The sequence below is a fragment of the Mesocricetus auratus genome, unplaced genomic scaffold (assembly GCF_017639785.1).
Source record: "Mesocricetus auratus isolate SY011 unplaced genomic scaffold, BCM_Maur_2.0 Super-Scaffold_100008, whole genome shotgun sequence".
NCBI lineage: Eukaryota > Metazoa > Chordata > Mammalia > Rodentia > Cricetidae > Mesocricetus > Mesocricetus auratus.
Window position 1 is genome coordinate 74,311,106 of NW_024429192.1, and position 26,643 is coordinate 74,337,748.

Consider the following 26,643-nt stretch of genomic DNA (forward strand, 5'->3'; position numbering starts at 1 on the left):
TGGGTATTGTAGTCAATAACAAGAATGAGGCCTACCAAGTTTGTTCGGCGCGGCATACTATCTAAACATTAGGAATAGTCGCTGTCCTGTGAAATAAGTTATCGAGTGTTTTAGTGTTTTCTTTGAATACTTTTCAAAGTTCAGGCATCTCCGTGACTTTTCGCTGGCGACGCTAGGCCTCGGGACGCGCCCTGTAGCGTCTCTTCCGTCACTTCCGGCGAGCCTCTCGCGGGTTCTGGGTTTTAGAGCGGCGGCCGCGGTTGTGTAGAGGGAGCCCTGGGTTTCCATTGTAAGGTTCACGAAGAGAAGCGGCGTTTCCAAGTGCTGTCAGTCATGGTAAGCTGGCTGGGGTTCGGGAGCCAGTTGAGGCCAGTGCTGCCTGCGGCGCTCGGCGGGCGGGCGGGCGGGCGGGCGGGCGGGCGGGCGGGAGGGCTGGACCTGGCGGCGGAGGTGCCGAGTCACCCGGGCCTGCCTCCGGCCCGCTCCGCTGTCCCAAGCGCCTATGTCCAAAGTGGGATCCATAGTTACGAGCCGCCTCTTTGCCTTTTAGCTTGTCGGAGCCATAAATCGTAAAAGGTGGGACCGCAGCCCTTGAGGATAGAAAGGAACCTGCTACTTTGTGTCCATAGTTCCCTTAAGATCTCGACACGCAACAGGTTTCCATGAACTCAAAGTTAACTGCAGAGTTCCCCGGGAGTGGCGCAAGGGAGGAAAATCCGAAGGACATTAAGCTTTGCCTAAGTTCCGTGGCCTTGTATGCAGTAGAGATAATGCCTTAGGATATATGTCACGTTGTGTTCATCACGTTGTGATAACGACAGTAGGTGATATTTTGGGCGCTTGTTTTTTTGTCAGCGCACCCTTGTTTAATTCCTGCAGTCCTCTGGGAACGTAGGTAGTTATTATAGGAACCGAGGGATCTAAAACTCACAGATGTAGTAATCACGAATGAGAAGCACTGAGATTTGACGTCACACCTACCAGGCTGCCGTGGTGTTTCATTGCTAGTGTATCTAGTGTCGACTCCATGTCACAAGTTTGTTAAATACAAGAAGTGTCACTGTTAAATCTTTTGTTTGTTTGGTTTTTGTCTGTTTGCTTTTCGAGACAGGGTTTCTCTGTAGCTTTGGAGGCTGTCCTAGAACTCACTCTGTAGACCAGGCTGGCCTCTAAATCACAGAGATCTGCCTGCCGAGTGCTGGGATTAAAGGCGTGTGCTACCACCCTCAGGCTAGATCAAATTTCCAAGTTCATGTATGTAACCAGCACTGAGTGCTTGATGTGTTAGGCGTCAAAACTTTAAACATGGGCGATAGGAGCAGTAAAGGAAGAGCATAAGGCCATGTTCATGGGTGGATGAGTTGGAGGGATATTGCTAGGGTGCTGCATACTCTACATCTGTCTTTCATGTTTCAGAGTCAAAAGGAGTTTTGTGGGTTATTCACCTAAGACAGTCGAACAGTTCTGGTACTTAGAGAAAAAGATAAAAGATTGAAAATGTCTGTGCTAGTAACTGAAGAACCATTCTTTAAGACGTTTTGGTGGGAATGTGTGTGCACAAATGTGCTTGTGCAATAGAGATGGGGGGCATATGTGAGTCCCTATCTGTGCACGAGAGGTCAGCAGACTACCTACCTCGGGTGCAGTCCCTCATGTCTTCACTTTGCTTGCTGGTGTGAGAACACAGTGTGTGTGTCTGTTCTGTGCTGGGAGCATCCTGGAGCATCCTGGAGAAGCACCAACCCTGACTCATGGCCAAGCAAGGGAGGCTTGCTGGAGAATCAAAGGGATTGCTGTAAAGAGCCAGATGAGGCCTGGCATACCCAGCATACATTGGCTGCTTTTCTAGCACCTGGAATGCCTTTTTGTTTTGCTGCCCATTTGACTTGTGCCATGTAGGCCTCTATAATGAGGACGTCCTCTTGAACACTTGCTTAACACCCATTCTCAGGTGCTTTCTGCCCCCACACCTGCTTCTTGTCTAAAACTCCAGACATATGTGATCTGTTGTTATCCTCCTTGTCTTTAACACAAGATTCACCAGGGCAGAGATGGTATCTGTCTTTTTTTGTTTGTTTGTTTGTTTTTCGAGACAGGGTTTCTCTGTATTGTTTTGGAGGCTGTCCTGGAACTCACTTTGTAGATCATGCTGACCTCCAAATCACAGAGATCCCCCTGCCTCTGCCTCCCGAGTGCTGGGATTAAAGGTGTGTGTCACCAAAGCCCAGCTGGTATCTGCTTCCTTAATACCCAAACATTGCTAAAGTGGTATTCCTTAAAGCCCACATCAGAGCTGTGCAAATAGTAGGTACTCAGAAAAAGAGGTGGTTTTCTAAGTTAAGGGTGGAGGGGGAAAGGCTCCAGATAACTACAAGCCCAGACTGGAATGTGCCAAGTTAGCAGATGGTGGATGGTCCGTAATGAGTTTCTGTGATGTGTATGCAAGGTCCAGCCTTGATCTGAGAATAGGGAATAGTAGCAGAAAGATGAGAAGGGAAGGTGTGGTATGACTAAATCTTACTTTAGTTAAGTTGCAGTGTCTACACATAATGGAAACTAGACCTGAGGGATGAGATGGAGAGAAAAAAGGATTTGAGGTTCATGTGCTGCCAGAACAGTCTGGTTAATGAGATTTTAATTATTGCATTCTTTGGCAACATCAGCACTGATGACTTGACATGTTTAGTCTTTGGTCTGAAGAAATATACCTTTGAGCTAAATACAGTGTCTGCACAATCCTCATCTTTTTGGTTTTTTAAGTACCTTTGTTTGTTTTGATAATAATACCATTTCTTTCTTCCTTCCAGTTCTCTTTCAACATGTTTGACCACCCGATTCCCCGGGTCTTCCAGAACCGCTTCTCTACGCAGTACCGCTGCTTCTCCGTGTCTATGCTAGCCGGGCCTAATGACAGGTCAGATGTGGAGAAAGGAGGGAAGAGTATGTGCTTGTTCTTATTTTGATAGTAACCTTTCCTGCCCTAAAGTCTAGGAATGAGTCTTGTAGTCTCCCATAGCCCTTATTTTGCATGTGGGCATCAAACACTAACATTGTAGTAAAAATGTCACTCATCCTAGGGCATGGGTGATGGGAACAGGGTGCTAATTATGTTTGATGACTGAATGCCATTCAGAGCACAAAAGTAAATGACTTCAAGTAAGATTCTTTATGAAAAGTCATTATGAAATTGTGGTTACCCTAAAACCACTGTTTAAAGCTTTTAAAAGATGCATCAGAAAGTATACATCTTGCCTCTACTTTGTTCTATCCCTTTTATTTTTATTTACTTAATATTCCTGAAATATTCTTTTTCACAGTAATTATGCCGCCCTCTGCCCTCGATCAACTCAGTAAGTATTTCTAAGTGACTTAACAATTTGGGTAATATAAGTGTGGATTCCCAATGTGAGCCTAGGTTTTTCGTTGTGTTCAGATCCAGGTAACATTGGTCAGGATGTGGTTAGAATCCTCTTTGAAGGTTATGCTGGGTTAGAAGGACCAAGGCCACAGTACCTTAGACGAGGCAAGGTGTGGCTGTGCTTTGTACCGCCTGACTACAAACACCCCTCAGAGAAGGGTATTCCTCCCTCTGTCTCTTCCCATCCAGCCCCTTAGCCTATTCTATTGCCTGCCTTGCCTCAAGCACTTGTGTAGATGTAAAGTGCTTGAGCAGTTCATGGTGTGGTGTGGGCTCACTGGGTTGTCCCCTAACAGAAAAAGAGGTTGGTTTCCAAGAGGACCACAGGATTACACCTTCACATCTTCACCTCCTTTCTAGATAGCTCTCCTGAGCTCCAGGCCTGAATTTCTCCAGGAAACGAGATTGAGCCATCACTTTCTTCCTGTGCCAGATACGGCCCCTTGTGAGAAGAGCCACATGCTTCCTTTGGTTATGTATGCGCTCTTGGCTTTTAGAACTTGATGTTCCCACTTTGAATTCATCCTGTGGAGACTGGTTATGGGACGTAGTGGAGACTTAACAGAGAATAGGTGCCGCTTTGCTGAGTTTAGGCTTTGCACTTTGCCCCGCCCAACTGCTGGCTTAGCTTCTTTGGCTCTCAGTATCTCTATTAAGCAGGGACACCATCAGTGCCTGTTCATGGGCGCTGCAGTGATATTGAACATATCAAGCCCTTCTGGTTCTAGTGACAAGTGGTGAGGTGACTGATGAGCCATTTCTAGCTGGGGCTGTGTCCAGTGGAGGCTTCTACTTGGGCAGCATGTAGAATATAGCTGCGGAGTTTACAGTAGGCTGTCATTACAGAGACAGGATGGGTCCTTGGTCTTGCTTTGGGTATGAGTTGACCGAGGAGCCCAGGTGTATCCCTTATAACAGTGTCCTGGAAGATACTCAGGAACTGGATCATTGAGCTTCTATGAGCCACTGTGCTCAAGTGTTGGCACTTCTCCTCCTCCTCCTCCTCCTCCTCTTCCTCCTCCTCCTCCTCCTCCTCCTTCTTCTTCATCTTCTTCTCCTTCTTCTTCTTCTTCCTTTTTTTTTATTTTAATAATTTAACTTTGCATTGGTATGAAGGTGTCAGATCCCCTGAAACCAGAATTACAGATTGTGAGCTGCCATGTGGGTGCTGGAAATTGAACTCGGGTCCTCTGGAAGAGCAGCCAGTGCTCTTAACCTCTGAGCCATCTCTCCAGCCCCATGTTGGCACTTCTTAAGTAATAGAAGAAACCCCTTTCTAGCCAGGTAAGACCAAGGCAGTCCTGATTTGTGAAATGCAGGTTATTTCTCTGGCTGGAGGAAGGAAGTAATGCAGTGGCCTGGGGAGCTGGAAGTCAGTCAGTGGGTGAGGATACCGCAGCAGTCTTGGATCTTTAGCTGGAGCCTAGTCTGGGGCACCCAAGAACATCTAGGGGTCAACTGGTAGCTTCCATGCCTGGGGATGTTTTAGTGATAGAGAGCCTAGCTCCTTGGCCCCGGGCCACTTGACTCAGACACCTTTATGCTATCAATGTCACCTTAGTGAGGCTGTTTTCCAAGCTGCTGTGGAGCCCCCCTCCCCCAGCCCTCCCTGACTGACCTCACTCACTCAACATTTGGAGGGAGATCAGACGTCTCCATTACCTCCTGATGCTCCCTGACTTTTCTTGCCGAGTGTGGTGGTGGTATACAATTGTAGTCTCAACACTGGGGAGGCAGGGGCAGGCCTCTAAGCTGGAGGCCATCCAGGGCTGTGAAGGAAGTCCTGGCATGTGTGTTTAACCTGGCAAGCTGCAGTCACTTCAGTGGCAGAGTTCCCAGACTTAAGCAGATTTGTTCTGGATCCTAAAGTCACCACTCCTGAGCAGGGTAATTTTGGGCATGTGACTTTATCCATATGTCTCAGTTTTTCCTATTAATTTAAAAAAGGGAGAGATGATGGTGCCTTCTTGATTATTCTGGGAAGATTTAACAAATGCCCAGGACATGTTGATGCTCTCTCAACCCTTTCCCCAGACTTTTCCTGCTTGTGTGGCCAGGCTCTCCTTTCTCTGCCCTTGTGTTGTCATTTGAGTCAGTGTTCCGCCAGTCCTGTTTGCTGTCTCCTGCCCTCTGTGCAGCCCTAACTTAACCCTCAGGCCACTGGAATATGGAGACACACTGTGCTGTGACCTTGCTAAGCTAGGGCTGCCCACTGTTCCTAGATACATGTTTCTGTTCTATGTTTTTCATCGGTAGTCTCCCCCTCTGTGACTCATTGTCACACCTGACCCCAGCCATCTTGCCTAACTGATGGTCATTCCTTGGACTGGCTGAGTTCTTCTCTGCATTTCTTCGCTCAGCTGTCCCTTTCTTAGTTGTGTGTCTGGTGGCTAAGCTGGAAAGACTGGCCTTCCGGGTTGGGAAGCCTGTTCCCTGGTCTTTCTCCCTGTCTACCCGTTCCTTCCTGGGTTCATGTCAGTTCAGTCTCACTATCTAAATAAAAACCTTCTAAGGAACAGATTTTCTGGGTGGCATGTGGTTAGTACTTGAATTATTGATGACTAAATGAACATGCTACTTTTATGAGCCATACTTTTAGAAAATCATGTCTGTGGAAGCAAAACTGAGATAACCATTAATGACTTGAATGTACATATGTCCTGTCTCCATGTATTCACTGTAATAAGATACACAGACAAGAGATGTCAAAAGTTTATAAAGTAATTCTATGTGTATACTTGTTTACACCTTTTAGAATTTTTTTTTAAGTTGAGAAACCTTGAGTAGTGGACATAGTTTTATTATCCTTGAAATAGCTGCAGTAAATTGAGGGACTGATGAGCAGGTGATGTTATAGAAAACTAGTCTCAAGCTGTTTCCCTCTGTGAAGAATGTTGATTTGTACTATATATTCAGCATTTGCCTTTGTGTTTCCTAGCTGATGAATATTTGATATAGACAACTGGGTACGTTTTGGCATATTCAATGTGCTAGCATTTTTAGTTTTGATAAACACCATTGCAGGCAGTGGGATTGTGCCAGAGAAATGTTACAGCTAGTGTGGATGACTACATAGCCAAGGTGTCAAACACAAGCATTTCCTAGAAATGTCTTCAACTGCAATAAAAAAATTTTAAAAGACTTGATTTCTTGATTAAATGATTTAAACATTAAAAAAAAAAGAAAGAAAATCATGTCTGTGCTGGTGCTACATGACTTTAGTCACCAAGCTCCTCTAGGACCACATGATATGCTCTTGCAGACAGTGATACCCTTTTGATTGAGCAGTATGGGAATGTAGGGACAGGCACTGAAGTTTAGGGGTCAAGACCACAGGACAGGGCATTGGGTAAGTGAGGTTTCTTCCCAGGAACTGGTGGTAGGTGGGGTACCTGATTGTGTCTTATAACCTCTTTGTTCTTAGGCCGGCTCAACATTACCTATCCTATGCTGTTTAAATTGACCAATAAGAACTCAGACCGAATGACACACTGTGGTGTACTGGAGTTTGTTGCTGATGAAGGCATCTGTTACCTCCCCCACTGGGTGAGTTGGGCTGCTAGGGCCTGTATAGTGTCTTTCCCTTGGGGTCCTCCTAAGTAGAGACACCCCTTTTGCATGTATGTGCATGCCTGAGAGTCCTTCCTTCAAGTAAAAAGGCCCAGTAAGAAGAGGACATCTTCAGCAGCATGCTGTACCACGTTTAAAACATCATGCTTGACTGTAGATACTGGTCAAGCTGATGTGAAGGATGTCGTTGCAGACCTGGGTGCTTCAAGTTCTAAAGAGCATGTCCATGCCACCCTTTTCCATCTGGGCCCCATGCTCTCCCAACAGGAACCCTGCCTGAGCTTGCAGCTCTACTTCCAGGCCTTTGCTGTCTGTGTTTGTGCCTTGACTTACTGTGGGACTTCTTGCTAAGCCTAGATCTGACCTGCTTATCCCTTACACTCATCACTTACTGCCCTGGCACAAGGCACAAGGCAGTGTCCTGCTGAAGTAGCAGGCCTGGTCTCTGAAGCTGCCCTGGATGGGTGAAGTGCAGGGTAGTGACTCTCAGTCCCTCTCTTCCTGTGGAGGCCCTGTGGCTCACCTAGTGAGATGAAACCGGTGGTAGTGAAGGTCCTATTTAAGTCTCAGGCTTACAGTTTGGGTGGCTACTTGTCCACATTCTTTGACAACTTTAGCCCTGGCAGCTATTTGAATTCCTTTCTCTGAGATGCCACATGATACCTAGGAAGCTATTTTTCCTTTGTGGGCTGGCCTTCCAGTTCATGGCATGGACAGGCATTTGCCTACTGTCTCCCAGCTTCTAACTCAGGTGACAAGGGGGTATGTGTATGTGGGGGTGATTTCACTTGGCTGGTCAATGGACTTTATCTTACCTGGGGCTGCCAAGTTTCAGGGAGAACCAGGCTGCAACAAATGCTAGTCTGTCTCCTAGCTGCTGGACCCTCATCTGTTAATCATACTTATTACTAGTTTGCCTGCCAGCATCGAGGTGCCACCAGGCTAGGGCCTGCCATCCTGTCTGCACCTAAGTACCCACTAACAGGCCAGGCAGAGAGTCCCTTTGCTTCCTTGTTGTCCTGAAGTCATTTCAGAAGTTTGTTTGGTCCGACCCTTTTCCCTGCTCCATGCTGTCTGTGACTGTATCCAGCTTCTGTCTGGGCAGCTGCCGGCTTCCCTCGGGTGCCCTCTTGTTCTTTGCTCCAGAGCTTCATGCCCGGTTATGTTGTCTCCCTCCTTAATGATAGCTTTGTATTGTACTGCTTTGACCTATAGCGGGCTGCGTGCCCTCAGGACACCTGTCCTTAGGGCCACAGAACCCTTGCTCGCCTAAGCCAGCTGCCTTACCAGCCTGTTGTGGCTGCCTGTAGCATTTGGAGGAATGGTTACCCTCCGTTTCTGTCATTCCCAGCCCTTTAGTACAGTGTGCTGGAGTCTCTGCAGTCTCGACCTGGGGCTGCACCTCAGCATGTCCATTCTTAGACGAGTGCCCCCTCACTTGTACCGTAACCCTAACCCTTGGAACATTCTCAACAGGATTTGCATCCCTAGAGACTTGCTTCAGTTAGCTTTTCATGGGAGGGGCCAGCATTGGGGCCCCTAAAGATAAAAGGAGATAGCCCAGTCTTGATTACTGTTGGGGCGTGAGGGGAGGCCAATGGAATTCACTTTGCAGTTCTTTCTATTCATCCATCTGTATACCAACTTCTATTCAAAAATATTTAAAATTAGCAAAAATCCATTCTGGGTCCTGCAACCTAGCCCTCTGCCCCAACCACGCCTCCCTGCCTCTGACTTGAGACTTGGTGGTACTGCACTGCCCTAGTTTCCTACCTGGCAGATCCTCACAGCCTTCTGTTCCCATCCTCCATCATTGTCTACCTCACTGCATGTCTATTAGAGCTTTTGTGACCCTCTTAGCAGACTTCTCTGGGCCCTCCAAGACTAGCCTTTCCTTGTATGACTATTCTCTCATAAGTGTGGTCCTGATGACTTCGGGGCCTTGAGCGCTGCTTGTGGGACAGCTGTGGAGCTGGAGATATTGTTGCAGAGGCTACAGATAGGTGGCCTTGGTAGAGACAGATCACAATGCCCGACCCCTACTTGGTCTGTTTTCCCTGTGTGTCTCACTTGATTTTTCCTCTGTGACATCGTATCACAATTAAATACTTGTTCTAAGTCTTCGTCCTGGGCTCTTTCCCCCACTCCAAGTAAGATTTGATCTGCTCAGGGTACTGACTGACTGATGTTAGCCATGGAGGCTTCTTAATTTTCAGGGGTTTCATGAAGATTTTTTCTTTTTAGATGATGCAGAATTTGCTGTTGGAAGAAGGGGGCCTGGTTCAGGTGGAAAGTGTCAACCTTCAAGTGGCTACCTACTCTAAGTTCCAGCCTCAGAGCCCGGACTTCCTGGACATCACCAACCCTAAAGCAGTGTATCCTTTTGACATAAAACTTGCACTGTAAAGGAAGGTTCCTGGGGGTCACTGAACAGCATGTGGAACCACACATTGTTTCTGATTGAAGTTGTGACTGATAGTAACAGCATTTGGCTAACAAATCCTCTTGGTCCTGACCAAGCACATAGGTGCTCTTTGGCCTTAAGTGGCCCCTGCTGGCTGAGTCCTAGACAAAGGGACATGTTGGATACTTGTCTCCATAGTGTAGACAGTGGTAGAAGTGTCCTGTCCTGGACATCTCTGGGACATTTATCCTTCAAAATGACCTACAAATGTTTTGCTGTCAGTGCAGGATGGGTCTTGTCTTCACTAGATCTTTGAGTTTCAGGGGCTTTCTTTTTTTTTTTTTTTTCTTTTTTTTTCTTTTTCTTTTGAGGCAGGGTTTCTCTGTGGCTTTGGAGCCTATCCTGGAACTAGCTCTTGTAGACCAGGCTGGTCTCGAACTCACAGAGATCCGCCTGCCTCTGCCTCCCGAGTGCTGGGACTAAGACAGTATACAGCAGAGAAGTGGGAGCTGGTACCACAGCATTGGCCAGGGCCTACCAGTGTAATTCTAGGAGCCAGGCTCGCTCCTGGAGGTCAGCCTGAGGAAAAGTGTGCTGTAGAAAATGCTGGGGAAGTCATCCATCGTGTTACAGCTGTGTGTTGTTAATGCCTCATGGTACTATCTGCGTGAGGTGAGCAGCTACAGCAGCCTTCCACAGACACTTGTTTCCAATTGAAGGTATGTCCCTTGTCATGATGCCTTGACAGCATGTATGCAGATTAGAAAATGCATTGAGAAACTTTGCCTGTCTGACCACTGGAGATGTGATTGCTATCAACTACAATGAGAAGGTAGGTGAGCCTGCTACCATACTCCTAAAAGAACGTTATGTTGCTGTGCCTGTGTACCCCAGAGAGAGGAAACGACAGGCCAAAGAATTGATTCCATCTAAGTCTGTTTCGGTGATCCAAAGAGTTTACTAGGGTGAGATAGGAACATGGGTGAGCTGGGAAGTTCCATCAGTGGAATTTGCCCAACAGTTTACAGACAGCTACTGGGGGGGGGGCTCTTGAGTTTGGGAACTTTCTTCTGGTGTTGGTGGGCATCAGGCATGCCTGTGGTACACATATATACATGCAGGAAAAACATTCAGAAACTTAAAATAGAAACAAATAATCCCCATTTTTTTTGTTTGTTTGTTTTTAATTTGTTAAAAAAACTAAAAGGCCTTGCTGGTTGAAACCCCAGTGTTGCATTCTAGTAATCTGACCATGTAGGACATAGTAGGGTTGTAGGTTCAAGGTTTGACTCCCCACTCCACAAGAGAATGAGTCCATCATTGTCCACTCTGGTGTTGAATTAGGCTTCTTTCTACAAATGCTTTTTATCATCTACTTGCTGCCTGTTCTTTGATTTTTAAAAATTATTTGGGTTCACATTTGGAACCCTAATTCACTTGGTATGATAGTTAATGTTTTTGTTTTTTTTTTAAGACGTGTGTGTGTGTGTGTGTGTGTGTGTGTGTGTGTGTGTATAAAGTAAATCACTGGGCCATCTTCCTAGCCCCCAATGGTGGTTAATTTTGATTGCTGCTTAATAGGATTTAGAAACACCATTTAGCTACTGATAGACATTTTGGAAGGATAGACTTAGCATTACTGGTGTGAACATTCTTACACTTGTCTTTTTAGGCACTTAGCTAATTCTTCTCTTAGAATAAATTCCTAGATGTGAATTTCTAGGTCAGGAATATTCTTTTGCAAGGTAATGCTACCTAGCTTGTGGAATCAAGCTCACATGTGGGGACCCCAGAGCTGCATTGTCTGTGCTGGAAGGCATGATGGTGTGAAGTTGATGTCTGCAGAGGCTAGGCAGGGAGTCACAGCAACGGGGATGTTGCCAGGCCCTATCACTACCTCAAAGCTTCATCTTTCTGTTCTTCCTGCAGATCTACGAACTGCGGGTGATGGAGACCAAACCTGACAAGGCTGTATCCATTATTGAGTGTGACATGAATGTAAGTGACTTTTTCAGGTATTAGTGAGGTCCGGACCCCAGGAAGGTGTCACACAAGGGGAACAGGAGAAAGATGCTATCAAGAGGATTAGGAGGAGGCCATTCACCTAGTAGTCCCCAGGGGATGGGAGTGGCAGTCATTTGACTACCCTCAGGTCTGCCAAGGAGTAAATGTTTGCCTATTAGGATCTAAGTGGGAACACAATTATTGACAAAACTGGTTGTCAAAAAAAGAAAAAGAAAAAAGTTACACTGTCTCCTTTCATGTATGTGGCATCCTAAGCTATCAGGCTTTAGAAATGGAAGACAGATTAACAGTTACCAGGAACAAGTGGATGGTTGTAGCACTATTTAGTGCCTTCCCTGTGGTGGTGTATACACAGACCTCCATGGTGCTGGTTATATTTAATCGCACATACACAGCTCCCAAAACAACAGTGTGTCTATAACGTTGATGTTCTGTATAAAGTGCTGCTGTGGGGAAAACTGGGCAGAGTGCACATTCAGTGCTCTTGCTTAGAACTCAAGCTACTCTTGTCTGAATTAGTTAAGGAGGCTGAGTATGGCTGTGTCTCAGAATTTCACCTTTTATTTTCAAAACAGGTAGATTTTGATGCTCCCTTGGGTTACAAAGAGCCAGAAAGACCAGTGCAGCATGAGGAGTCGATAGTAAGTGGTTTTCTTGAGTTCTTCCTGATTAAACATGTGTGTGATGTTTATCCATGCTTCTTGTGTTTGTTTTAATTACATTTAAATACGTTGTGTGGGGGTTGGGGGTGCCTGTGCATAGCATGTATGTGGAGGTCAGGACAACTTTTGAGAGTTGGTTCTCCGACCATGTGGATACGAAGGATTAAACTCAGGTCTTCAGGCTTGATGACAAGCATTTTTACCTGGTGAGCCAACTTGCTGGCCCATTCCTATGTTCCTTGGTGAGGTGACTCTGCAGGGCCTGGCTGGGTCATGGTCCTTGCTGCTTTTCCGGCTTGCCTCCTAGGAGGACAGTGTTTTCTAGCTGATAGAGGCTGGGGCAGCAGTGGAAACAGGCTCTGGGGAAAACTGAAAGTCCACTCTGAGAGGCTCACTTGTGTTTCTGTCTCCTGTCAGGAGGGAGAAGCTGACCATAGTGGCTATGCTGGAGAGGTGGGCTTCCGTGTAAGTACCATGCAGTGTGTTTCTCTCTGCATCCTGATGCCAGGAACTGTTCTCACCGATGCTTTGTGAACATTATCAGGACATGAGCTCTGGGTACCCATATGAGCAAACGAGTCAGGCACTTGCTCAATTACCAAACCTTTCAATATGTGCTTTCTCTGGAACCTTAACAACCCTGAAAGGCTTCCAACTTCTCTTGTTCCTTTCAAAACATACACCTAATATAGGACTTGGGCATGGTCCCTAGTTAGGTGTGTATGTGTGTGGAGGGGTGTCTACCAAAAGTCAAATTAGTATAATAATACCCACAGCCCCTCCTTTAGATTCATTAGTTGTTAGCACATTTGCTTTTACCTCTGAAAACATAGCCTGCTTTTGTTTGCTTGCATTATTTGAAAGTTAGCTGCATGTTTGCTAGCCAGACTCCCCGGTAAACAGGTAGAAGTGTGCAGGCACTGAGGTGTTGGGTAGATATGTGGGAAGGAGGAACCTGGCAGGTGTTTGCAGCAGAGGTCCACCGTCACTGCTGCTGCCTGCCTTATATGGCTCTTTTGGGCTTCCTTCAGCTCTCTGAGGAGCTGGTAGAGATATCTTGGCTGGCAGCACTCAAGGGGGTCTGGGCATTGCCACTAGCTCACACCTAGTCAGAGGTCTCTGACTAGAAGGCACATATTGCTCACACTTGAGGTTTAGCTAACACCCTCTTGACTTCATTGTTTAGGCCTTCTCTGGTTCTGGGAATAGACTAGATGGAAAGAAGAAAGGGGTCGAGCCCAGTCCCTCCCCCATCAAGCCTGGAGACATTAAAAGGTAGGCCTGTCCTAGTGTGTCCCTGCTGAGTGTTTGCCGTTTTCTGAGAAAGGTCTGACACACAGACCTTTGTGTCAAAGCTCATGGCATAAGAAAACCTCATTCCATTACTGGAAACAGACCAGCAAGCTGCTGGGTAGGTTCAAACCCTTGCTTGCTCTCTGACAATGGTAGAGCGTGGTGGTGTTGGTCTAGGGATTCATGGTGAACCCTCTTCTGGAGGCTCCCAAGTCAGGGATAGGGATGTGCTAGCTGCCTACTATTTGTGTGACCAGGAAGAGGATAGTGGGGTGGGTTCCAGTAGAGCACTTTGAGAGGTAGTCCCAGGCTGCACCCAGAGCCTAGTCCCCTATCTCACAACCAGGGTTCTTTGTGTGCCTCCTAGCGGGTGCAGAGAGGGTAGAGCAGTGTATACCGGAGAACTACCAAGAAAACACTTGCCGTCTCTTCCTCTTGATTGTCAGAAGTAAGTCTTAGTCCTTCTTGGAACTAATGTTTCTCCTTGTCTTTCACCTTCACAGAGGCATTCCTAATTACGAATTTAAGCTTGGTAAGATCACTTTCATCAGAAATTCACGCCCGTTGGTCAAAAAGGTTGAAGAGGTGAGTTTATTTCATTGGTCATCAGTTTTATTTACTAGTAATGACTACTGTTTTTGCCATCCAAAATAGGGTGCTTCTGTCATATTTAACTCCCTTCTTGTGGCCTGATTACTCTGTAGATCATTGCAGGTCTCCTGGCTAAGGCCTGGTGACCCAGAGGTCAAGAGCTGACTCTAGGTTGGCCATAAAAGGATTTGGGGCCCCAGGTGGGTCCTATCTTCTGTTTGTTTACTGTTTGTTTCAGGATGGGAAGTTGAACCCAGAACCTTACACATACTGAAGTATATATATCCTTGCTTAACTCTGTTTCTTTCTAACCTAGAACTAGAGCATGCTATTTCTGTACAGTGGCTCCTGAGTAAGTGGCATGGCTGTACGATAGGGGCAGTAGGGTAGGAACAGTCCTGCAGGAATGAGTACTGTGAACAGGCCCACCTGGCTCCACAGCTGGGCATGATGCCTACGTATAGGTGCATGCGCTTGCAGGGAACCAAGTTGGCCAAAATCATCAAGACATCGAAGGTTAGCACAAATACAGTCACAGAGGTTCAGGCCTCTGCTACACAATGGTGATTGGTGTGATTAGAACCCTGTCTAGGTGCCAGGTACCCTCTGTGTACGTCATAAGTAATCTCACTGATGGGGTATACTTGTGCTCCTGATGCTGTGATTGTGTTTGTACAGATGTGTGGGTGCAGAGCCAGATCCCCTGACCACCACACATGATGTCAGTGTCACCCCATTGAGAAAATGACCTTCACAAAGATCCCAGGATAGTAGGTCTCTGATCAGCTTGTCCCTGTCACGGGCTGGGGTGTAGAGGGGAGGCTGCATTACCATATGGGAACTTACTCCAAGGTGTTGGGCATTAGTTATGAGTGGCTCATTCTGCTGCAGATTGTATTCTACACAGCAGTTGTGCTGGGAATACAGCTACCCACGTGTGACGTGTGTTTCTAGGATGCCCATGTTAGACCCCAGACTTTCCTGGTTCCTTTGTCAAAAAGGCTCACCCTTAACTGGTCATGGTACGCACCTGTAACCTCAGCATTGGAGGTTGAAGCAAGAGGACCCAGGAACTCACAGCCAGGCTTTGCCAAATGAGATCTGCCTTTAAAGGGGGGGATTTCAATAGGGCAGAGATCAGCTGTGCTATGAGCCTATGGGATGGGGTGCTGCACCATCAGTACTCTTGGTTACTGAACTCTTTCCCCTCTAGCATTTGGGGTGGCCAGAGACAAAGACTAGGGTGCTCTCTTTCATATCCCAAGCCAACATGCTACCTCTTGTGGCCTTAAGCTGACAGTGTTGTATGTTTTCTAAATTCACGGGAATAGTAGGCCTCTAGCACCTCCATGAAAGCTGCCTGCATCCTTTATCAGATATAGTTTGGCTTTTATTAAGCCCAGTGAGAGTGAGGCTGCAAGCACAGCTGAACCTGTTTTACCATAAATATTTAGTATGTGAGATTGAAGATGTAGCTTTTACTGTATCCTGGAAGCCACTAAAGTTTGATGAAAGGCAATGGGATAGTAAGTTTGGGAGAGGAGGCAACTTCAGCAAGGCTCTAACAGAAGGACAACTGGTGCCTGCTTTTTAAATTGGCCATAGACAGCAACATTCTAAGCTGGACCTGGGGAAAACCAAGAGGCAGTTTGGTATATTTCCCAGAGCTCTCAGAAGGAAACTTTAGAAACAAGAGGTAAAGATAGAATGCCTTTTACAATGCGTTTTGAGCCATTGAAGTTTTCCCACACTATTGGGGTTCTGCCTCCCCAACTCCCCGAGAAAACCTCATGGAAGGTCACTAGCCTAGAACCATCTATAACAGTAGATAATAAAGGAGTGCATGTTTGCATCTGTTGTAGCCTTTGCTAAGTGACTGCTATTCAACCCCAGTCAGTGGTAGCGGGCTTGCTTACTGCTGTTAAAGATCAGAGCTTGCTCAGCCAAGAAAGAAGACATAAATATAATGTTAAGCAGCAGGGTTCCCAAAGAATGTTCCCTTCCAGTAAAGATACAGAAAACTTGTAGGTCTCAGCTAGGGGTAAAGCTTGGTACTAGATAGAATACTAGGTTCGCATGGTCTGGTGTCCATCCCTAGCACTGAGGCGAGATGAGTGAAAGAATGTGAGTTATGCAGATTGTGACAAGCCAGTCATGGTAGTGTGTACCTGTCACGCAGCACCCAAGAGACTGAAGCGTAGGATGATTTGAGCAAAAGGATTTAAGAGCAGCCTGGGCAACATAGAAAACTTTGTTGCAAAAATAACTGAGTGAATGAATGAAAGGGAGGAGGGTGGGGAAAGAAAGGAATTGTGAAAGTAATTTGTCTAAATGAAAGGCCATTAGTTTATAGATTAGATGGGACCCCTGAGTTCAAACAATGAATGAAAATAGCTCTAGCTGAGCAGGGAAAGAGGTGAGAGGTTCTTACCATAGGTTAGAGACACACACAGGAAATTGGGTAGTAGAAAAGTGTCTCCAAAATCTGCTGTCTGGTAAGGGAGCTGGAAAGATGGCCCAGTGGTTAAAAGCATGAGCTTCTCTTGTAGAGGACCTGGGTTTAGTTTCCAGCACCCACATGGTGGTTCGTAACCATCCCTAACTCCAGTTCCAAGGGACCAGGCACCTTCTCTACAGGTACTAGGCACAGCCTCAGTACACATACATAGACATAGGCAAACACACAAATGAGTCTGACATTTTTTTTTTAAGTTCTGAGAGGACATGGGGGAAAAGCTCATGGGGCCCCCTCTTTAGAATTGAATTATTGATTATTGATAGATTCTGGAGAAAAAGTCATTGTATTCAGTTGTATAGCCACTGCTGAATCCACTGGGTTCATGTTCCCGGTGGAACATGTTCACACAGATATCCTGGTTAAATCCAGTCAGTCACAAAACAGAACAGACGAGAATAGAAAGGTTTGTAGGGAAGATAGGCTGGTGGGATGCACACAGGGGATGAGATCAACTTGTATGCGTTAATACATAAATTTGACAAAAACACCTTTTTTTGTTGTTTGTTTTGTTTTTCGAGACAGGGTTTCTCTGTATTGTTTTGGAGGCTTTCCTGGAACTCCTCCGTAGACCAGGCTGGCTTCAAACTCACAGAGATCCACCTGCCTCTGCCTCCTGAGTGCTGGGATTAAAGGCGTGTGCCACCAACACCCGGCTGACAAAAACACGTTTTATTTAAAAACGTTTTCAACAGAAGCCAAGTGTGGTAGCATAGCTATAACTCTAGCAATCAGGAGGCTGCTGCAGGAGTTTGAAGCTAGCCTGGGCTACTTAAAATGACTCTTTCAACAAAGCAAGACAAAATTCATTCCAAGAAGAAAGCTTTCCAATTGGAAATTCTGTCCCCAGCTCTCCCTGGGCTGAGCGTTGGTTGTCTTCACAATGCAACTGTTTGGACACAGGGCCTTTTACAGGGTAAAATTATGGGAAATGGAGTCCTAATCCAATCTCACCCATGTCCTAGATAAAGAAAATGTGACCACACAGAGGAAAGGCCAGGCACAGACATAGATGGGCCATGTTCAAGCCAGAGGAGCCTGCAGTCACATTAGTCGTGACCTCTCACTTCCAGAATGCTCACAGATTAATGTGGTTTTCCAGCCACCAAGTCTATGAACGTGGCAGCTATGACATGGCACCATGTCTATGGCGTGGCAGCTCTACCAGACTGGTCCACTAGCTGACTTATACCATTGAGACACCAGGTTCAGAACAAAAGTATTCTCTGACAGGTTGGACCTCACGAGAGACACCTTTGAGAAGCCTTTCTGGGGACTGTACTTTGGGGTGCGCCTCATCACATAAAGGAAGTAGAAGCAGCCGGAGCCAGTTTACACCTGCAGTACTTACAAAGCTGAGGTAGATCAAGGGCAGAGGCCTGTCTGGGCTGTAGAGCAAGAGTATGGCAAGTCCCAGCTTAAATGCACCTTCAAATGTGATCAGATGGACGAGGAGACGGAAGTCGGCAAACAGGAGGCTGTGTGGCAGAGGACACCATCTGTACTTCACATGGCTCTGCACTAGCATGGCTGTCATCATGTAAACTCTGACTGCCTCAAAGGCACACGGGTCACACAGTGGGTGTGAAGAGTCCTCTACCATAGGGAACAAGATAATGCCTCAGCTCTCCAGCAGTTAAAAGGCAGGGGGAGACTGCTGGCTTTGCAGTGTCAAAGAAACAAACCTTACTGCTTATAAAAGAATTGATCCGTAGTGTTTCTTATGGTTGGTCTATGTATAAAAAGCTCTTAAAAAATATGTGCACCTTTTAATCCAGAATTCCCTTCTAGGAAAAAAACAAAACAAAGACCAAAGCTGTGTGCATAGACTACGCCACTTATCCCAGAAGTTTAGTGCATTGCCACCCTGGAAGTAAGAGAATTTAGTTTAGAAACCGTGGCTCTGAGATTTGGGGATTAAGTAAACACATGCAGAAAAGTGACTGGAGATAAAATTTGATTTGGTGAAGTGGAGGGTCATAAGAGTGTTACACTTTTTTTAAGTTGAAAATGATGGTTGTGAGGCTGAAGAGAGGGCACTGACCGAGGACCTGGGTTCAATTTCCAACACCCATAAGGTAGCTCAAAACCACCTGTGCCTCCAGTCCTAGGGGAATCTTGTGCCCTCTGCTGGCCTCTATGGTACCACATGCATGGTTTACACAGATAAATGTAGGCAAAGCACCCATACACATAAATGATTATTGTGTAAAAGGTTCCCAAGCTATCATGGTTTGATTTAGAATTTTTCAGCTCTGGTGATATGAAAGTGATAGGTGTTCAATTCTGTGTTAGAATTTTGAAGTTTGATCATTTCCTGGGCTAATAAGCAGTGTGATCCTTCTGAGTGCTGGATGACAGTAAGGAGCCACAGGTTCCTGTCCCTCCATATGGGCACAAGGGGGCGCCACCAAAACAATGAATGCTCTGAGTGCCTGTCTTTTGGGAGCCCAGAAGAGGGAGTCAAATCCGTTGGAGTTGGAGTTACAGGCAATGGTGAGCTGCCTTGCATGGATGATGGGAACTGAATCTGGGTCCTCTGGAAGATCAACACATATACTGAGTCATCTTTCCAGCCCCTCCAGAGGCATTTCTTAATGTGAATAATAAAGTAGGCAAAGTAGATACAGGAAACATAGAATAAAAGCAATTATTGTAAAGTTTGAAAAGTTTTTGAAAATAAGTCCTGTTTTCATACCTAGGATGAAGCTGGGGGCAGATTCGTTGCTTTCTCAGGAGAAGGACAGTCGCTTCGGAAGAAGGGAAGAAAGCCCTAAGTCCAAAACTGTTGGCTGACTGGAAAATAAAAGATCCATTTGTAACATACTGGCTTATGGTTACTGGCTCTGACAAGTTCAGAGAATGCTCTTTTATTTATGGTTTGTTTAGTTATCTAAGGACTATCAAGCTTGTTGTAGGTGCAAAACATAACATAGCCTGGGAAGAGACATTGCTCTCAGGTCCCAGTGGCGGCAGCTGTCTCTACTTCATGCATTCTGCTCCAGGGCTCTCCCAGGCCTCACAGGGCAGTCCTTTTCTGCCTTGCTCTTCCCTCCCAGGGCTGTACAGGACAGTGCCCAGCAGATGTGACTACTCAGGCCTCTAGCTGAGTCCTTGACAAAGATGGTCTCTGCCTTTGCTTGTAGTGACTTCTTGAGAAGGGATCTCATCCAGATGAATTCACTCTCGTTTTGATCTGCTGGCTGTCAGTGAATTCATGCTGAAGCCAAATGTGAACGTTAGAATGAAGAAATGCTCAACTATGCCCCCATTCAATTTTACTTCCTATCCTAAGTTCTGATAGTTTGTTTTTCAAGTACTAGACGAACTAAACCTCACAAATATTAAGCATGCCACATACTCTGCCATGGAGGTTCATCCACACCCCGTTTTCTTACTGTTTTATTGTCCTCAGATCTGCACTTTGTATGATGTAAGATCTTTTGACATGCTGATCATTATTTAAAATTTGTTCCTTGAGAATAATTCTTATTCAAAAATTAAATAAACTGATTAAAACTTGACTCCAGCTGTTGATAAAGGTATGTCATGGATTGGTAGTTTGGGTCACTAGCCAGTAGTCACAGGAATGCCCACTTTTAGCAATCTACACTTCAGCCTGTTATTAGAAGACTGCACCTTTGAGACTTAAGAGATGGTGGGGACAGGCAGCACTCCCTGACACTTGCAGTGGGGATGGTCAGGCCTAACAAGGTCCCCATGGACAGTGCACTTTCCCTATGGGTTGATGGCTCTAGTGTGTCCATTTGCTCTTAGAAATACCCACAAACAACATGATAATTGGCTTCTATCTCTGTGGCACATACATCATCACTGGCCAAATAATGGCTTTGGAAGGTATAAATGCTGTGGCACCTGCCAGACCTGTCATATGAGGACATCGGTTTCACTAGCAGCAAGGCATTTGTGGATTCTGTTGGCTACTATAAATTTTGTTCAGCTGGGAAGATGACTCGGTAGTTAAACACTTGTTCTTGCAGAGGATCCAGCTTTGGTTCCCAGCACCCATGTGGTGGTTCACAGCCTTCTGTAATTCCAGTTCCAGAGATCTGTGTACACATGGTGCACATACATATTTATTACACATAAAATGAGTGCATTTAATATGTGGCTGCATGTGCAGGTGCGTGCATGTGGAGATCAGAGTACAGGTCTCAGGAGTCCCTTCTGACACCTTGAGGGATACAGGATCAAACTTCTCCTTGGTTCTGTCACAAGTGCCTCTTTTTTTATTATGTTTACAGCGTTCTGTCTGTACATATGCCTTCAGACCAGAAGAGGGCATCAGATCTCATTACAGATGGTTGTGAGCCACCATGTGGTTGCTGGGAATTGAACTCGGGACCTCTGGAAGATCAGTCAGTGCTCTTAATCTCTGAGCCATCGCTCCAGCCCCGACAAGTGCCTCTTAAGAGATGAGCCTTCTTTTTTTCTTTTTCTTTTTTTTTTCTTTTTTTTTTTTTTTTTTTTTGGTTTTTTTCGAGACAGGGTTTCTCTGTGGCTTTGGAGGCTGCCCTGGAACTCGCTTGGTAGTCCAGGCTGGCTTCGAGCTCACAGAGATCCACCTGCCTCTGCCTCCCGGAGTGCTGGGATTAAAGAGGTGCGCCACCAACGCCCGGCTGAGATGAGCCTTCTAATGACTGATGTTAGCCTCCAGGCAGTCTCTCCCTCTCCCTTTCCCTCTCTCTGGGGTGTGCTGCCACGTGGGTGCTGGCAATCAAGGTCAGTCAGTGCTAACGGAGCAATCAATCTCAAGTAAATTGGCTTTTCCTTTTCTTTTTTTGAGACAGGGTCTCATGGTATATCCCAGGCTGGCCTTGAACTCACAGGGATACCCCTGCTTTTGCCTCCCTCAGAGCCTCTAGAATTCCTTTCACCCTTAGCCACCCAGCACCTGCTTCCTCCTCTCCACACACCGAATAAAGCTCATCTGCACTTCAGTGTGTGCTCAGACCAGATCCCTGGTAGTCTCAGATTGCCAGGTGGGTTATTCGGAGTTGAAAGTCTTCACTTGCAAAGCTGAGCCACATCGAGATTTGAAAATAAAAACCGGGAGACCTGGCCGGAACTGCCGGGTTTCAGACTGTCAATTACAAGGCTTTGAAGCCAAGTCACCGGCCAGACACCGGTTGGTGAGGCCTCTGACGATCGGCCACTCAGTGAAGACGTCCTGCTTAGCTGCGAATTTACTTGGAGCCCATTGGTTCATGTCTCTGTCAGTCACACGGGGCCTGGACATGGCGGTTGCCGGCAGCTGGCAAGTGAGTGCTCTGGGCTGCTGGGCTGCGGGGCTGCGGGGCTGCGGGGCTGCGGGGCTGCGGGGCTGCGGGGCTGGGTGGGGTTTGGCCCCGGGTCTGCCCGCGCTCACGCTGTCTCTGCCCGCAGCCTCCCCGGCCCTGCGAGGACTACCGCGCTGAGTGGGAGCTCTGCCGCAGCGCCAGGCACATCCTACACCACTACTACGTGCACGGCGAGCAGCCGGACTGCAGGCAGTGGCTGCGCGACCTGGCCAGCTGCCGCGAGTGGGAGGAGAGCCGCAGCCCCGAGGCCCAGGTGCGAGCAGGGTGTGGGTGTGTGCAAACATCCCTCGGGGACATACCCCTCGTGCTTCCCTCCCACGGAGTACCCCCAAACGGCGTCAAGTAGAAGGAGGGAGGCAGAAAGAAAGGAGGTACAGAGAGGCTTGGGGAGGAGGACAACCGCCCAGCGTTAGGGTCAAAAGCCGGCCCTTGGGGACAGGACGGAGGAAGAAAAGAGCCAAGGTGCCTGGAACATGAGGGTGAGCTGTAGAGGGCGTAAGAATGAACTGCAGAGTACCTAAAAATGTTCAGCACGTGTGTTTGTAGTTGCCTTTGGAAGGCCAGCCCGGCTCTGAGAGCTTGAAGAGTACTGTAGAGGACAGAGACCAGTACTGAGACTGGCCCTTCCCTAGGAGGTGTGTAGAAACCTCTACTTACTCTGAATAGCATGTGGAATGACGAACCAAAGAAAGGCTGCCCCTTAATCTAGCTTGGTGAACCGGTGACTTTGTTGGGTCACTTATAGGAAGGAGCATGGTGACTCAAAGACAGCAGCATTCCCTAAGGCCCAGCACGGTGATCCTAGGAGTCCCCCTCCCCCGACACCTTCCCAGAGCAGCTCCAGAGGCTTCTCTCCCAGCGCTTGTTGCTGCTTTTACAGTTTTGGGTAGGAGGCTGGTGAATTTTTAACTCTCTGAACTTCTTGCTCCTAAGTTTCATGTGTTTCCTGAGCAGTGAGCCTCCCTGCCACCCCCAGGTGGGGGTGACTCAAAGCGAGGAAATAGCCATGACACAGGTGACTCCGTAACCATTCATTGTCTCCTTGGGTGGTCTCTGATACAGGGTGATAAGGGAGCCCTGCCGTCTTGGGGCGCACCCCAGTCTGGAGAATGGTGTTGCTTTCATGGGCAGTGGGGTGGGGAGAAGGGGAGCAAAAAATTCCAGGACACAGCCGGCATAGGGAGATGAAGGAAGAAGAGGCTAGGTGTTGAAAACATTCGTAAACATTCTGAAACAGACAAACCAACCAATGTGGAAAACAAGCTGCCAAAACCCTTTTCTAAAATTCAGAAAACAGGGGCTGGAGAGATGGCTCAGTGGTTAAGAGCACTGACTGCTCTTCCAGAGGACGGGAGGGGGTGGTGGTGGTGGTGGTGGTTCAATTCCTAGCACCCGCATGGCAGCTCACAACTATCTGTAATTTCAGTTTCAGGGGACCCAACACCCATGACAAAATACCAATACACATAAAATATAAATAAATAAAAATTTTAAAAAATGTGGAAAACAGAAACATGGCAAGCCCTAATAAGTGAAAGTAAAAAACATGACAGAGAGCTTGTTCATATGGCAAGAAACTGGAAACTTACTGTCTGTCACTATATATGAGCTATAACTATATATGACATATATAGTAACTATGTATATTTATATAATATATATCATAATGAGAAGCACCTTTTACACGCACTGTGCAGAGTTCAACAGTAATTTAGCTTCACACTTCCATCTCTTCCTCGCTCCGTGTCGCCACTCACAGGCTTGCTCTAAACTCTCCAGGTCAGCTGGAGCTGAAGGCTAGGAGACATTTTCAAATGGCTGAAGTCAGAGAATGACATGGTTGTGCCCTCAGGAGGTGGAGGCAGCAATATCAGAAACTGAAGGTCATATATAGTGATCATGAAGCCAGTCAGCCTGGGCTACTTGAGACCCTGTCTGAAAAACCAAAGAACACAATAAAATTGCTATTTAAGATGATAAATTAAGCTGGGCAGTGGTGGTGATGCACACCTTAATCCCAGCACTCTGGAGGCAGAGGCAGGTGGATCTCTGTGAGTTCGAGACCAGCCTGGTCTACAAGAGCAGTTCCGACAGGCTCCAAAGCCACAGAGAAACCCTGTCTGGAAAACCGGTCCCACCCAAAAAGATGATAAATTAAGATGACCTGTGCTGCAGAGAAAGCATGGCCTAGATGTGTGTGTTAAAAAATGGAAGAGTTGTCAAGGTGTGTTATGGAGAAACAGTCGAGCTCTAGAGCTCTGTTCGTCGTGTTCCCCTTTGCCCCTCCTTTCAGAAAAGTGCTGAGGAAGAGGGTGGGACCGGTACCAGGTGACAGTCCTGGGGGTGCTGGGATCCAGCTGTGAAGCGGTAAGTGACCAGAGTCTCATTTGCACAGCGATCCCTCTGTGAGAGTGAGCAGACGCGGGTCCAGGCTGCACAGAAGCACAGCCTGGTGTGGACCTTGAGGCAGAGGCCCCCTGCAGACTGGAACCTCCCTCTACCACAGGAGAGGGACAAGTGATGAGTGACAAGCAACCGCAGCCCTGCCCTTGACCTGGACTCGGACTAGCTTCCACCCGACCTGGAACACAGAGGAAGGCATTTCCAGCTCTAACTGCCTGTTGCCTACCTGCATCTGGGCATCTCACCACTGTGATAAGACACCTGTGTCCACAACTGCAGGCAGCCAAGCACTGTGGCAGGTACCTGTGAGCAGCCACATTGGTCCATCTTGTCCATGCCACCTCCCGGAGAACAGCCACACCAGAGGTGGCAGTCCTGACGTGTGAGACCCTTAAGTGCACAGTGGCGGTCCTGACCTGTGTGGATACATGGCACAGTAGGCAGAATAAGGTTGCTAAACGGTTCTGCTGCAAGTGGATCTCCTTGACCATGAAAAATGGACCTCGGGGCCTTGGGTTTGGTGATTTACTGTGTTATTCAAGCATGGAGCTCAGCCTTGCCCAGCTCCCCTGGAGATAACAGTAGAGCATGCTCAGTGGGCAGAACAACTTGCCCCTCTGCACCAGCCCCTTCTACTGGTTTTGCAGACTTTTACACAGTCTTGCAGGAACCACAGAATCTGGGGCCAAGAGTTCAAGTCCAAGGAATATGGGATTTAGACCTCCTGATTTCTCCTTGTTGTTAATGTATTAAAAGCCATTTCAGATGTTGGATTCCAAAAGCAACCCGAAATTAAAGCCACATTTGTTATACTTTGCACCTGACCTAGTTAGGGTATGTGTCTATTGCTGTGACGAAACACCGTGACCAAAAACAAGCTGGGGAGGAAAGGGTTTATTTGGCTTACACTTCTACATTGTAGTCCGTCATTGGAGGGAGTCGGGACAGGAACTCACACAGGGCAAGAACCTGGAGGGAGCTGATGCAGAGGCCATGGAGGGGCTCAGCTCACTGGCCTGCTCATCATGACTGCTCAGCCTGCTGTTTTATAGAACCCAGGACCACCAGCCCAAGGATGGAACCACCCACAGTGGGCTGGGCCCTCACCTACTGATCACTAATTAAAAGAATGCCGACTAGGTAGTGGTGGCACATGCCTTTGATCCTAGCACTTGGGAGGCAAAGACCGATGGATCTCGGTGAGTTTGAGGCCAGTCTAGTGTGCATAGTGAGTTTCAGGACAGCCAACACTACATAGAGAAACACTTTCTCAAAAAACAAAACAAATGGGGGCTGGGAAGATAGCTCAGAGGTTAAGAGCACTGGCTGCTCTTCCAGAGGCCCTGGGTTCAATTCCCAGTAATTACATGATGGCTCAACCATCTATAGTGAGATCTGGTGCCCTCTTCTGGCGTATAGGTATACATGCAGGCAGAACACTGTGTACATAAATAAATAAATAAATAAATAAATCTTTAAAAACTATTGCCCTACAGCTGTAACTTATGGAGGCATTTTCTCAATTGAGGTTCCCTTTCATATAACTCTAGCTCAATGATTCTTTTTTTTTTTTTTTTTTTTTTTTTGGTTTTTCGAGACAGGGTTTCTCTGTGGCTTTGGAGGCTGTCCTGGAACTCGCTCTGTAGTCCAAGCTGGTCTCGAACTCACAGAGATCCGCCTGCCTCTGCCTCCCTAGCTCAATGATTCTTAACCTTCCTAATGCTGCGACCGTTTAATACAGTTCCTCATATTGTAGTGAACCCCAATGATAAAATTATTCATAACTGTAACTTTGCTACTGTTATAAGTTGTAATGTAAGTATCTGATATATGATATGCAACCCCTGTGAAAGGGTTGTTTGACCTCCAAAGGGGTCTCAACACACAGGTTTAGAACCTCTATTAGCTTATATCAAGTTGATGTAAAACTAGCCAGCACAATGCCCAACGAAGCTATACTCAAGATTAGTATTTTGTTCTTTTGTAGTGTTTTAAATATTTACTTAAACCCTGAGTCTGTTTGGCTTCTGGCTGTTCGTGCTACCCAGCTGTCCTCTGCCACTCTGCACCTGACCTAGTTAGGGTATGTGTTATACCCTCCGGATTCTTCCCTCCCAATAAATCTCTTGAATGAGGTTTGGGTGAGACCTTCTTTCCTGGAGCAGAGACGACCCTGGGTAGAGCAGAGCAGAGCAGGACTGTAACACTTTTTGCTGGGGTAAACCTTCCCTGGCGAACTGAAGTTGAAAACAATCTTAGCCGGGCGTTGGTGGTGCACGCCTTTAATCCCAGCACTTGGGAGGCAGAGGCAGGCGGATCTCTGTGAGTTCAAGGCCAGCCTGGTCTACAGAGTGAGTTCCAGGACAGCCTCCAAAACAGACAGAAACCCTGTCTCAGGAAAAAAAAAAGAAGAAAAAAAAAAAAAAGAAAAGAATTCAAGC

At 46.9% G+C, this 26,643-nt stretch overlaps 2 protein-coding genes across 5 annotated transcripts; both read left to right on the top strand.

Moving 5' to 3' along the window:
• Positions 1-55: 55 nt before the first annotated feature.
• On the top strand, positions 56-20,002 carry Ufd1 (ubiquitin recognition factor in ER associated degradation 1). 4 transcript variants are annotated; one of them, XM_040751188.1, is made up of 12 exons: positions 56-336; positions 2,808-2,914; positions 3,318-3,350; positions 6,843-6,964; positions 9,233-9,363; positions 10,152-10,224; positions 11,322-11,390; positions 11,993-12,058; positions 12,497-12,544; positions 13,266-13,354; positions 13,876-13,957; positions 19,181-20,002. In XM_040751188.1, exons 2-12 carry the CDS (start codon positions 2,908-2,910, stop codon positions 19,253-19,255), a joined length of 795 nt encoding a protein of 264 aa, XP_040607122.1. In that variant the 5' UTR covers positions 56-336; positions 2,808-2,907; the 3' UTR covers positions 19,256-20,002. The 4 variants fall into 4 exon arrangements, with proteins under 4 accessions (XP_040607122.1, XP_005077561.1, XP_021087127.1 ...); XM_005077504.4 differs by having other exon boundaries at positions 69-336; positions 2,808-2,940; XM_021231468.2 differs by lacking the exon at positions 56-336 and adding an exon at positions 553-576 and having other exon boundaries at positions 2,808-2,940.
• A 1,646-nt stretch (positions 20,003-21,648) lies between these two features.
• Positions 21,649-25,026, top strand: CUNH22orf39 (chromosome unknown C22orf39 homolog). Its single transcript, XM_005077503.4, has 3 exons — positions 21,649-21,760; positions 21,885-22,052; positions 24,195-25,026. Exons 1-3 carry the CDS (start codon positions 21,707-21,709, stop codon positions 24,318-24,320), a joined length of 348 nt encoding a protein of 115 aa, XP_005077560.2. The 5' UTR covers positions 21,649-21,706; the 3' UTR covers positions 24,321-25,026.
• Positions 25,027-26,643: the final 1,617 nt, after the last annotated feature.